This window comes from Poecilia formosa, unplaced genomic scaffold (genome assembly GCF_000485575.1).
Source record: "Poecilia formosa unplaced genomic scaffold, Poecilia_formosa-5.1.2 Scaffold58, whole genome shotgun sequence".
In the NCBI taxonomy this organism is placed as follows: domain Eukaryota; kingdom Metazoa; phylum Chordata; class Actinopteri; order Cyprinodontiformes; family Poeciliidae; genus Poecilia; species Poecilia formosa.
The window spans coordinates 300058-313060 of NW_006799997.1; the positions used below are offsets into that span (position 1 = coordinate 300058).

Here is a 13003-nt window from a genome sequence, read left to right on the forward strand (position 1 = left end):
GCCATTTGACACTATTGGGTAGTATTTACAAAGCAACCAATCACAGGAAGCCATTTATGTCCCATTTCTCTGATTGGCCCTCAGTAGAGAAGATAATGAAGACTGTAGATGTTAGCTTCTGTGGCAGCGCTAAGATGTTTTCCACTGTTAGAATTAAGGCATATTTGGTGTCTGAACTGCTAGAAATGTTTTTAGATATTTTCAAGTGACAGCCAGGGTTCCACTGTATTTGGGAACAATGTCAAAACCCACAGAGAAAAGCTTCAGCAGCCTGTTTGACCTGCTGACTCACTTTCTGGAGTCCATCTAACTCATTTGGCAACTCGACCTCTCCCAGGTTCTCCAGAACCGGTCGGACCGTGACGACATTGTCCAGAAACCAGTCTTCTCCTGGTTTCTGGCCTTGCGATTGGTGTGTTCTGTACAGCTTAGATATCTCGTGTAAGGAGGAAAAGGTTTGAAATTGTCTCTTAAGAGGTTGTTTTTTGAAGAGACAGGAAGGTGTAAGGTGTACATTAAATCCTTTTGTTTTGAATTCAGACTGAAGAAACACCTCTGGCGTCCATTAAAAGCACTAGAAACTTTGAATTGCTCTCCCGGCTCGGTGAGCCTTATTACTGAAGCAGCCGTCTTGGTGCCTTGACGTCTCTCCACCCTGCAGCTAAATGCTAAGTGGTCCAAGGCAGCGCCTTCCCTGGCGGCTCGTCTTGTCGCCTGCAGCTCGCCCTCTCTGCTGGAGTAGCTGCTTGGACGGCTGCTGTTATCTCCCCGGCTGGAGGAAACGAGCCGCTCCTCTGTGGATGTTGTTTAGCTCGTCTCTGGAGAGGTGAGGCTGAGGGCTAGCTTGTTAAAGAGCCATTTGAGACGCATTAGGACAGCTGTTTTCAGGGTTTATGTGTTGTTTTGTTCCACCTCCGTCGACATACAGAGGCTCTTCCTCTGTAGCTGCTGAGTCTAATCGCTACCAAGGTGCCTATAAGCACTCGTAGTGGAGAAAGTAGCGGTCCACATTAAGAAGGGACGGATCGCCCTGACCGTAAAACCCACAGACACTCGCTCATCTAATCACTAATGGCCTCCAGATAAGACTGCTGCTGCTAATTGAAGTGGAGCGCCAGTTTCTGTCTAATCTGTTGGATGGGCGACATTTAACAATAAAAGCCAACGTGGTTATGGTAACTGGGAGAGCTGGGAGGCCGACACCCAAGATGTTCATCAGCTGCTGGAGCTCAATTACAATCTCTCTGATTTCTTTGCTGGTCAAGAGGAGGAGTGAAGTCGGCGCTTGGTGTACGTTATTCCAGGATGTGCGCAGCGTGTTGGGTTCATGTCTGCTCTTTGTTCCCCTGCAGAAGGAGCTGTCGGTGGAGAAGCTGCCCGTCGAGCCGAGCCGTCCGGCCTCTCTCCACATCTCCCTGGAGTCCCTGAACAAGCTGAATCACGGCAGCGTCGCTCCAGACCCCAACCTCAGAGCCGACAGCGACGCAGGCAGCAACAGCTGCAACGGCAGTGAGCCTCTACCGCCGTCTGGCTTTGCCATCAGGCCGGGGCCGGACCACTCCCTCAGCGACTCGCTGTATGACAGCTTCTCTTCCTGCACCAGCCAGGGTTCCAACGGCGTCTGAGGAGCTGCTGTACCGCTGGATGTGTGGCCCTGTATTGACCTTTCACCTCACCCTTTCACTCTAGTGTCAGTGGATCAATAACTTGGATGTTGAAGGGTACAGACGGCCCATTAGACCTGTTTTTAGGTTTCCATACCTGGTGGCTACAAGACAATGAGAACTATTGTCTCTTCTCTTGACTCAGCCAACGCGGTGGTTTCTAGAACCCAGTGGTAAGGATGATCTCAACATCCTCAGAAATCTCTTGATCTTCATGTGATTCAATACCATCATGTGTGGTGAGGATGTCTCCTGGTTTGAGAGGACCGCCCACCTCTCATCAGGTCCAACCAGACCAGGAAAAGTTAGTCCAACTAACCTAAATTTAAAGACGGTTGTCAAAAACAAATTAACTGTCATTAAATAGCAAAGCAGTGCAATCTAAAGTGTTGAGCCAGGCAAAATATTTTGGCAGTTAAGGATATTTTCATGATAAGAAACTTATAATGTATTATTATTTTCTCTCAACTGATAATTGGTTGTTTTGTGGGTCAGAAGATAAAGTTTTTCAGCACTGTTACTCTTTGATTTTCACAAGACACCAAAACAGAGGTTAGAAAGTAGGGGTCAGGATGCTGCTGTAGGTCAATCCCTTTTGTTGTGGTTTGGGGATCTTTAGGAATCTTAGAAACTGATGTTTTGTTAGTCAGAGACTGAAGCCTTTGAGATTTCCAGTCTTGGAGAATCACAAAACAGTTTCTGCAGTGAAGAAATGTATCAGTGAAACCTTGGTGAGGCGCTAATGGCACCATTCTTCACTGGTAGATCCAGACCTTGCTGTGGGTTTGAACCTCTTGACTAAATCTCTATTATTTTTCCAAAAGACTTTAGCAGCCTCACCCACAAAGTGACCCATTAGATTTTCCATACAACCAAAGCACTTAGAAGATCCGTCAACATAGACTCAACCCAATCCAGAACCCTGATTAGTAGAGAAACATGTTACCAAATTGTCCTGACTGACATAAACATTATTTACACCCAGATTTATGGTTTATACCTCTGGGTTGAGGAAGATCTCTCTATAACTGCCTCTGTTGAGTTCCAACAATTGGTCATAAGGACAAGGTTCTCATTAGCCAGTGTACTGGATGTCCAACATATGTTCTACTGATTGCAGTTTTAAGGAGATGCAATCTCTTTTAATAAACCAGGTTTGGGTATAGACTAAAGGCAGGGTCTCAGATCTTGGTTACATCTTGGTAACATCATGGTTGGGTCTTGGTGAGATCTTGATTAGGTCTTAGTTGGATCTTGTTTGGGTCTTTGTTAGATCTTCGTTGGGTTTTGGCTAGGTCCTGATTGGGTCTTTGTTAGATTTTGATTGGGTCTTGGTTGGGTTAATCTTTCATCCATCACACATCCAGAGGACCATTTTGGCCTCCTAAATGTTGAAGGCAAGAGATATCTACGCTGACGTGGGTTTGAATACTTCCTGATGTGAGTTTAGTTTTTGGTACATCAGTCCTCCGACTGTTTGATTTCTTTTGCTGTCGGTAACTCAGGGAACTTTCTGGACTCACAAAGATTGTAAATTAAAGCGTCTTTCCTCCCATATGAGAAACTTTTGATCGTCTCGATGAGTTCAGGTTTCAGAACCGGTCTCTCTCCCATGTAGCATCACTGCAAACCTTTCTACTGTCCTCAGTTTCTCCTCGTGTCTGTATATTATGTTGTACATAAAATCACTATAAGTTAATATCAGAAGGGGCATTGCTGATTGATATGTGACTAAAGCATTTTGTAAAGAAAAGCTGTACATTTTTGCCAATCATTCGACTAACTTTTCCAGTCGTCCTGTCTGAAAATGGCGCGGATCGTTTTCTGATCTTTTAAAGAATAAAAGTCTTTATTTTGAATCAATAAATGCAAAAAACACTTTAGGTGTAATTATGCCAAATTGTTGTCTGGAATCTGACAAGCTGGTGCTAATAATCAACATAGTTTGGATTTTTTTTAATTTTTTTTTTATGGAACTGTAATTATTGTAAGAAGAGAGTGTGAAGGGGAGGGTTGTGTATTTTTCTAGCTGTCCAGTATTTATACCCAGGTTTTGTAGTGTGACCGTCATGCTTCACCTCTTTCCTTACATGTTTCTTTGTAAAGAGAACTGGTTACCAGCAGTGTTACTTTGGTAATTATTGTTATTATTAATATTATTATTATTATTATTATTGCTGTGTGCAATTTTTGTCTGTTACTCTAGACTTTAAGGCTATATTTTATGTAACTATTTCCTAAATAAATATGAGAAATTATTTCCTATTTCAAATGGAGCCGCTGGCTGTTTATTGATGTGAAAATTGTAGGTTTTGGTTTTCATCGTTGTTGCCCCCCCTCCCCACCCTGGTGGGGGGTAGAGGGGGTAATAATCACAGCGTCGCAGTCTGTTGGTGACGGTTCAACGCCGCCCTGTCCCCTGATGGGTAATTACAGGCACAGGGCCGGACGCAGCTAGCTTACTCACGCCTGGCTGGGTCCGGCTCAGTGCTGCTATTGATCAACGAGCGGACGGCGAGGAGCGAGGGGGGGAACGAGGGGGGCTCATTATGCTGAAAATGGAGGTTAATTTGTGCTGAGTCGATGATGTTTCTATTATTTTAGGGGATGAGGGAAGAGAAAGCGCTGAAATAACGAGGTGGAAATGCAGTTTAGATGACAGGCGGCTTTCATGGAAGAGGTTAATTAGATAGATTAAAAAAAGTTATCAACCTTTGCGGGATCACTTGCTGTTCTGGGTAATTGTGTTTGCTCACAACACTTTTTGATCACTATCCAAACTTTACTCATGTTTGCTCTGATTTGTTTCTTGTTTTTTTTTTTTGTTCCTAATATTTTTTTGGCTTAATCTTTAAATTTGGATAATTAGGAAGAAGAGTGTTGGACGTTCAGGTGTAACAGCAGCAAAGTGACATGGAGGTTCTCTCTGGAAGAATTTCTGCTCTTAGTTTTCTACTTTCACACAGCTGTTATGTGTAACCATGGCAACAAGGTTTTTTTTTTGTTTTTTTTTAACCTACTGATTAGCATAGCAAAATTTCAAGTAATATCGGAACTGAAGAGAGGAGGAAGTTCAAAGCATCCCCAGAGATTTAAAGAGAAGTAGCAAAAGCAAAGGAGGTGGATTAGCAGAGCTAGCTAGCTACCTAGCTAGCAGTTGATGATGTCATCTGGACGTGTTGCTGTAGAATATCATCTCTGACTGAAGACTGTTCATGACCATCGTGACACGGTAACAGCTTGGTATCCAGAGGCCTCAAATCAGTGAAGTCTGCATGATCAGAAGTTTTTCTTCTTTTGTCTATCGGACCACAACTTTTTATGCTAAACATGCTAGCTTTGCTGTTGCCATGGATGCCACCAATTGCCTGGTAAACAACGATGCAACCTAGTCCAACTTGAAGAGGGAGTTTCTGAGTTTTAAGTCTAGGAAAGTGACGGGATTGCCTCAGGAAGTTGAAAATTCCAACTTGGAAAGTTGGAGGACTCTGACTGTAAATCAATTCCCCGTTTGAGAAACAGAAGGTTGAACATTTGTGTCACAACAGAACATCTCTCTGCTGCACTTCCTGTAAATAAAGGAGACATTTTGCACTTTGCATGCGCACCGATGTGTGATTTCTCTTTCATAAACCTGTACAGCACTGTAAGGCAGCTAATCTGGTTCTGTTAGGTTTAATACAACTAGATCTCATAGACGTTCTGAATAATGGTGCGATTCATCGGCCATATTGGTTGTTTTAAAGCTGGAGTTGGTGAGTTGTACCCAGAAAATGGCGGCAAAATCAACTGAAAAAGTCGGAAACCTCAAGATCCGATCTCAACATCTGTCTGTGATCCAGTCATACTGCGGGTAAGACACTGAGTGCTCATAACCTCCCAATAGAGTCCCACTTCTTTAAAAAAAAAACAACAAAAAAAAGTGACACCAGATTAGATCAAATAAAAACTTTCAAGACTTTTCTTTCCGGCAACATTTAGCAAATGAATCAAGACAGAATTTACCTCCAGATTAAAAGCTGATACTTTAGTGAAAAATAAAACAGATTTCTAATAATTAGGATAATGTGATCTTTGTGTGAAGGGAGAGAGGAACGTGGTCACGTGGTGCGCTGGATGCTGCTGTGCTCCAGCTTCTTCCTCTCCAGTCGCTCTGAGCGCAACAACCTGTGCGGAACTCCGTCCCTCCCTCCTCCACCTCATCCCTCCATCATCCCTCCATCTGCCCCAGAGGGGGAGAGGATGAGCCGGCGGACCGACCCCTGCTCCTGCCGCTGATTCCCTCCCGCTCTCATGGTTCTCCTCCGGGCTGCAGGCAGAGGATGCGGCTGCTCGTTTTCGCCACTTTACTGGGACTCTTCCTGGACGCAGGTGGGTCAGCTGGACGCAACAGGAGAAGGAACGCGCTCTCACACACACACACACACACACACACACAACAAGCTGCATCAGAAATGTTGGGGAAACCGTTTGATTTTAAGCGCGCGGTAAATACACTTTAGTGGAAAATATAGCAAAAAAAAAAAAAGAAGAAAAAGTGCGTTTTTGGCGCAAGATCGTGCGCACTAATCCATTCTCTGCTGATTTTGAAAATTGATTTTAATTTTTCTTTGTTGCTTGGATTTAAATGCTCAACTTGTGTGTGGAAAAGTTGCAAAAGTGTCCTTTGTTTTTTTCTCTCTCTGAATTTACACATTTCTCCACATTTGCGCAGATTTAAGAAAAACATTTTTTTAGCGGTTTCTTCTTAGCGGATGGTTGTGATGAATCGAGCTGGATTTCAGCTCCTGCTGAGTTTCCACTAATGTCTTCTGGCTCCCCGCTGCTGTGATTAAACAGCACTAACTGAACCCGTCAGCTGAGCTTAACGTGACATGATTCTGTCTGAGGCGGGATTTCATCTCCAGAGTTGTTGAGTTTATTTTATTTTTCCCAGATTGCGGCTGAAATGTGTTTTCCGAGGCGCCAGGTTTCCTCCTGCAGCCGCCTTGCCCTTTCTGCAGGTTCAGTGTGCAGAGCCGACCCAACGGGGAGGTTTCCAGGGCAATAAGAAAAGCTCAGCTGGTGGAGTTAAAAGCCTGGAAAAGAAGAGGGCAGAAGCCACAGATGATGGTTTATTTTTTATTTTATTTTATGTTATTTTATCCGTTTTGTTCTGTAAATGCTCCTTTAATCAAACGCGTTTCCCCAGAGCCGCAGCCGCCGCGGTGTTCTCTGGAAATGTGCGCTTTTCTGTGGCTCCAGGTGCAAATTTGTTTCCAAGCGCAGGCTGGAAAAAACAGCAGCAGCTTAAAAAATAGATGCGTTTGTACCTGCGTCTGAGCCCAGGTATCTGCAAAACCTGAGCTCTGTGCGGAAGTCCAACTAAACACTAAGAAAAAATAAGAAGGTAAAAAAATAGTCGTTTTGATCAGAAACAGATGAAAATTAAACTGTAAAATGAGTCGATTTATTCACTGTGGAAGGAAACGATGCAGATTTTTCATTTAGTTGATTCCGGTTCTGATTTTTTTTTTCATCTTCATTCAACCTGATCTGATAATATTTAAATTCAGAGCTGTAATTGCTACCATAACACTTTATATATTCATTTATCTGTATATAGATAAAATTTAAGTTATGGTTCATTTTAAATATTTGGGGAAAATGTGGAGTTAAAGTGGAATCCTGAATGATTTTGTTTGTTTAGAATTTTATTAGAAATATTGTTATGCAATTTAAAAAAAACACTGTTCTGACCCCAAAGGGGAATTGTTTAATGGACAGAAAGGATCTCTTGCAGTCTGTGTTGCAGCAAATTTGAAGAAGCCTCTGACTGAAGACTCTGTTTTTCTAAGACAGTCTGGTGCAGAGGAAGGTCAGGTTGTCAGTATTGAACCCATTTTGGTTTGTAATGAGAGAAACATGAGACTTTGCTCATATTTCTGCCTCGTGTTTCAGATCTCCTTCATTTCTCCCAAAGGCCATGGTGGCCATCTTTAGTTTTTTCCTGCTGAATGATGTGATGAGCTGCAGCTTATTGATGTGATGAAGAAGCAAAAAAGCAGACGAGATGCGTCCCAGTGAGCGAGATTAAATAATCAATATTGCAAATGAAAATGTTGTCGTGTCGAGGCAGAAGGATCTCCTGTAGCAGTCTTTATTACAGCGTTGCTGTAGAAGCCTCTGTTGCTGTGTAATGGAATGATGGGGAGTCGTTTGTCATGTTTTACGTTTGATAAAGAATCCTTTTTGTTTCTTTTGTTGAAGCTGCTGCATAATTAATCATAAACAGATTAATTATGCAGCCAATTATTATGAATTAGCTGACATGGTGCCTTCACTGACCAGGAAAAACCCCCAAATAGTTTTAAAACTCTCTTTACAACTTTTATAAAACATCAATTCTTCTTATTATTGCATTTCTCATAAATGCTAATCAAAACATTTCATTATACGCCAACTAACCTTTTGATTTATATTCGTATCTTTATAAATATATATGCTATGCTATTATTATCTATGACAAACACCCAGCTCTTTTCCTTCAACGCCTAGCAGTCTTCTAAAGATCACCATAGAAACATTATATTTTACAACATTTCTTCATTTTTTAATAAATGCCATTCGGTCCCCCTGACACAAAAACACATTTTTGAATGAATTTTCTAACAATTGAATCCCTTAAGAGTCAGAATCAGGTTTACATAATTGTGGCTCAAATGAGGAATCTGGTTTTGTTTTTTTATTCCTCAGCATCTCAAAATATAACGTTTAAAAAGAAAAGAAAATAAGGATGAAGGAGTGATGCTTTTATGTATCTGCAGCTATTTTTTTTTCCATAATGTGAAAGAATAACAGAAGGGTTGTTGTGACAGTTAAAAATGCTTATTGTGTGAATATTTTTTTTGCACTGTCACAATGATCCTTCTGAAAAGCAGATTTAGCAAGTAAAGTCTATTTTTCTGCTTAGTCATCATAAGTTTGTGAGAAAACTGTTTTTTTTTCTTTCTTCCATCCAATAAATATTAATTTACAAATCTGACTGGCATATAAAAATCTATAAATACCTTTGACTGGGAAACATCAAAACAGGAAATTCTGAGCAGATTTCAACCCCAAAGAATAAAATAAATACAAGTAATAATCTTGAATGGAACAAGCAATTCTTGTTCTATTTAATTTAAAAGGCACATTTAAGATTTAAAAGTGGACAAAATTCAAAAAGCAAACAAAAAAACAATGAAGAGTTTAAGCTGGAGAAGTAGAAGTCAATGCTACAAACTGTTTGGCTGTCAGCTTTTATTGAAGTTATTGGCTAGAATTTTTATAGAAAGATACATTAAAGTTAGTGTGAAGGTGGATTTAGTGCCTTTTCCATAATATCTGTGAGATTCAGGTCTGTTTCCTGTCTGCTTCCTGTCCGCTTCCTGTTTGCGTGTGACAGGTGACGGCCTCCAGATCCAGTGCTACCAGTGTGAGGGTGTCAACTACGACTGCTCCACTCCCGAGTTCATCGTTAACTGCACAGTCAACGTCCAGGACATGTGCCAGAAGGAGGTGCTGGTCAAACCTGACGGTACGACACCACTTACTAACTTAAACCCCCCCCATAAAACAACATGGCTAGGGTGCTAATCCCTCCTCTCTGGAGATTTAATTTGTGTTTTCTTCTATTCAGAGCTGAGGATGCAAATGACAAAGTGTCCAATTAGAGCTGCTATCTTGTTCCGGCTGATCATGTGGGAACATGAGTCAGCGTGGAAACTTACACGACCTCCAAACTCGGTTTCCTCTGAAGCCTGAGAACCAGGGAGACATTTTCTGCTGTTATGACATTTATTTTTTTTTTGATTGCGCGAAGCCAAACAAAGATAAACACCTCATTACATCTGCGTCGTATTCGCGCCTTGAGTTTTTTTTTTAAAAGGTAACATGAAAAGACAGAAATTATTTCCCTAAAGAAGCCAGCCGCCACCTCTCTCCTTTCTTCCCGTCTCAGATACATTCCTCATGTCTGACTTACCTGGCCCCTCCAGGAGGTCAACACAATCTCCTGTGATTTTCGCTGGAACCGACATTGTTATCTGTTATTTCTCTCCTCCGCGGAGCTTCAAAGAAAGCTGATGTGTGTCCTCACAGCTTTACAGCAGTAGAAGCCTTTGCAGGCAACAAATACCAGTCAGTTCAATCTTTCAACTGGATAAATACATGTATCATTTCTCGCTGTGATATCTTTCTCAGTGCTTGTAAAGACTGTCATAAAACATCTGAAAATCTGCCATTTTATATGGAATAGGCTAGCATTAGCTTCCAGTGGTTCAAAGTTAAAAATCAAACCAAAGAAAATGAATAACAAGGCTTTTAATACTGTATTTCAAATGCTGAGAGACTTTTAGCTAAAAAAAATAAACCAACCCAACAACAAAAAGAAAAAAACAAGGAGACAGTCTTACATTATGGACTCTACTAGCTAGCTTAGCCCTTAAGCTAATTCAGCTAAATATTGATTTAGCATTATGAAACCAGCTGAATTTGTTGAAATGCTAAAGGAACATGCTAAAAAATGTAAGTTGTTCAATAGCATGTGTATGTGAGGTTTCATAAGAGACAAACTGTTCATAAATTCAAACATAGTTAGCTTTATCGGATACTTTCAGAGCTGCTTGGGAACCATTAACTTCCCAAGCCATAATTATACATTTACAAAACTCTAATTTAGCACAAAGCGGTGAAAGGTTGTTATGTCTTACCTGCCTGATAGTGTTCGAATTTATCTTAAATGAGAATGTTGAAGTCAGCTCTAGGTAGAAAATGTAGTTATTGAAAACTGAGCTTTTCCCTGCTGGTGTAAAATGTTCAACTTTAGCTCAAACAAATGCTGAAACCTCACAATTTAATGCACTGATGGGCTTTTAAAGTAGTTATATCTGTCTAAATGTAGTGTAAAAAGCATAAAAAATAGGCTAATTTCAACCAGTCTGATTGTCACATTTCTGAAACAAAATCTAGTTGAGCTGTCTCCATGATTAAAGGTTTAGCACTGGAAATAGTTTTCACATTACCTTAGCTTTGTTATTCTTTTGAGAGTACCACATATAGGGCTTATTTGATAAATTAACATTAGGTGTAAAGAACAAGTCCTGATGCTTCTGCTAAAAGGGGTTAATGAGAATCATTAAGAGAATCTGTACATTTCTTTGCAGATGATTTGCTGCTGTATCAACATGAACTTTTAGCTTTTGGCCACATTTAAGTATTTTAGCTGTTAGAAAGGTTGAGTTGTTAAAAATAACCAGTGAGACTTCACAACATATTTTTTTGCTTTTTGGAACTTTATTTAAAAGCAAATCCAAATAAATGTATTTCAGATAACAGAATTATATGATAAAAATGTTTGGGTAAATATTTCATTTAGGTGTCTTTCCATGACTTTTATGTCTAAAACTAGATTAACCAAAAAAACATGATCAGATGTTATTAAATCATGACTTGGGCTTTGTTTAGACCGTATTCTCTACAGGGCTGCTTAGCTGGTCATTCTGTTTATTTATTGCAAAAACAAGTTGACAATTATTGCTGTTGGTGCAGCTAACGCAGCCCGCCTGCTGTAACATAACAGATGTTGCTAATATGGAAAAGTTGGACCTGATAACGGCCAGGCTGTCTGCCGTTTTTCTTTAAGCAGAAATATAGAGCCCACTGATAAATATCAGTTAATAAGATCAGCTGGAGGATCGATGTCTCCATAAGTCAAACAGAGCAATAAACTGCTGTGGCATGCCAGAACAAAGCAAAGCAACCTGAGTAATCTGATTACATTAGAGGAAATGTTTCTGTTCAGGAGGCAGTAAAGTCGTCTCCCTCCTGCAGGAACCCACTACAGGAAGTCGTGTGCGTCGTCGTCGGCCTGCCTCATCACCTCCTCCGGCTACCAGCAGTTCTGCACCGGCCGGCTCAACTCAGTGTGCATCAGCTGCTGCAGCACGCCGCTCTGCAACGGCGTCAAGAAGAAGCGGCCTGTCCTGTCGGCCGCCGCCTCCAGCAGGCGGGCCCTGCTCTTCCTCACACCGCCCATGCTGCTCCACCTGACGTAGACGGGCCTCTGACTGTCGCGTAGAACCACGCAGGGTAGACGTAACTCTTTTTCTGGTTTGTTGCTCACGAGAGCAAAAAAAAAAAGGAGTCTAATGTATCTCCTTGGTCATTTTGTGTTAATTATTAAGTATATAAATCACTGCATCAGCTCCTGTGAAGCACGGTGGTGACGGGGTGATGCTCGGGGCCTGTTGGATCCACAATCATGTTAGTGCTACCAGCTTTTGAATCAGATATCTAAAGAAAAAGTGGCTAAAAGCTTTGATCTCTAGAAACCCAGCCGCTGTTTCTGCTTCAGGAGGTAAGAAGAAAAGCACGGCGGTGGCAGGGTGGTGGTACGGGCTTGTTTTATATACCTGGGACTGTCCATCCAGGGTGGAACGAAGTTAGCTTGTGATTGTTTTCAAATCTGAATGCTGACGTTCTGTTCCAGTCCCAGGGTCTGACCGGTGAACAGGTTTGGACTCTGGTTCGCCAGTCGCCGGCGTCGCTTTTCGTGAAATGGAGTGTAATCGGCATAAACTTTGGATAATTTCAGGCTTTTATTTTATGCTCTGATGGTTTGAAACGGCCTGTGGAGTTGACTTTGTGTTAATATAGTCGTTGTTATTTCTCAGAATTACACTTTATTTATATTTACGTATGTATATTTACCCACTGCCAGGTGATATTTTATTCTTCTTTCATTGCAGGAAGTATAAAGGAACCAAAATGCATCTGTTTAAGTTGCTGTCTATTAATCTACAGTCACATAATCGAGTTAATTCTTTAAAAATAATTTAAAAAGAAAAATTTGTGGGGCATTTAGATGTCTAAGACATGAATTATTATTATTATTATTATTATTATTATTATTATTATTATTATTATTATTATTATTATTTTAACGACAGCACAGCATTAGAACGAGTGAAAAACAATAAATGCGCCTCACAGCTTCAAACTGAATGTTCTCTGGACTCCTTAAACTTTAAAAATATCAAATTCAAGAGGAACAATTTTAAAAAATAAGCATTTTCAATCTTTGTCATTATTTCCTCAATGCCTTCATTTCCACCTCACTCTGCAGGGTTTGAATGTGTTTGTGCTCAACGCGCCGTGGACAATAAAGTGTCAGATGTTATTTATTTATTTATTTGAGGCTGATTCGACAGTCTGTTTTTACAGTGCTCTAGTTATGGTAGAGGAGGGACGTCCATGGCTTCTCCTAAAGAGTCTTCTGTGAAGAGTAACGCTGTATTCTGCTGATATGTGGTTTCAAT

General features: G+C 40.9%; 2 protein-coding genes across 5 annotated transcripts in view; both read left to right on the forward strand.

Moving 5' to 3' along the window:
- Window positions 1-3936, forward strand: part of LOC103139190 (nck-associated protein 5-like) — a 126856-nt gene extending 122920 nt beyond the window's left edge. For 2 of the 4 annotated variants that reach the window (XM_016672302.1, XM_016672304.1), the window contains one exon: window positions 1353-3936. In XM_016672302.1, coding sequence (XP_016527788.1) covers window positions 1353-1625 — 273 coding nt within the window. In that variant the 3' untranslated portion in view covers window positions 1626-3936. The remainder of the gene's footprint in view (window positions 1-1352) is intronic. The other 2 variants (XM_016672303.1, XM_007553690.2) reach the window with 1 other exon arrangement.
- A 1855-nt stretch (window positions 3937-5791) lies between these two features.
- On the forward strand, window positions 5792-11819 carry LOC103139191 (ly6/PLAUR domain-containing protein 1-like). Its single transcript, XM_007553691.2, has 3 exons — window positions 5792-6035; window positions 9091-9222; window positions 11517-11819. The coding sequence occupies exons 1-3, from the start codon at window positions 5987-5989 to the stop codon at window positions 11738-11740; spliced, it is 405 nt and encodes a 134-aa protein (XP_007553753.1). The 5' UTR covers window positions 5792-5986; the 3' UTR covers window positions 11741-11819.
- The last annotated feature ends 1184 nt before the right edge of the window (window positions 11820-13003 follow it).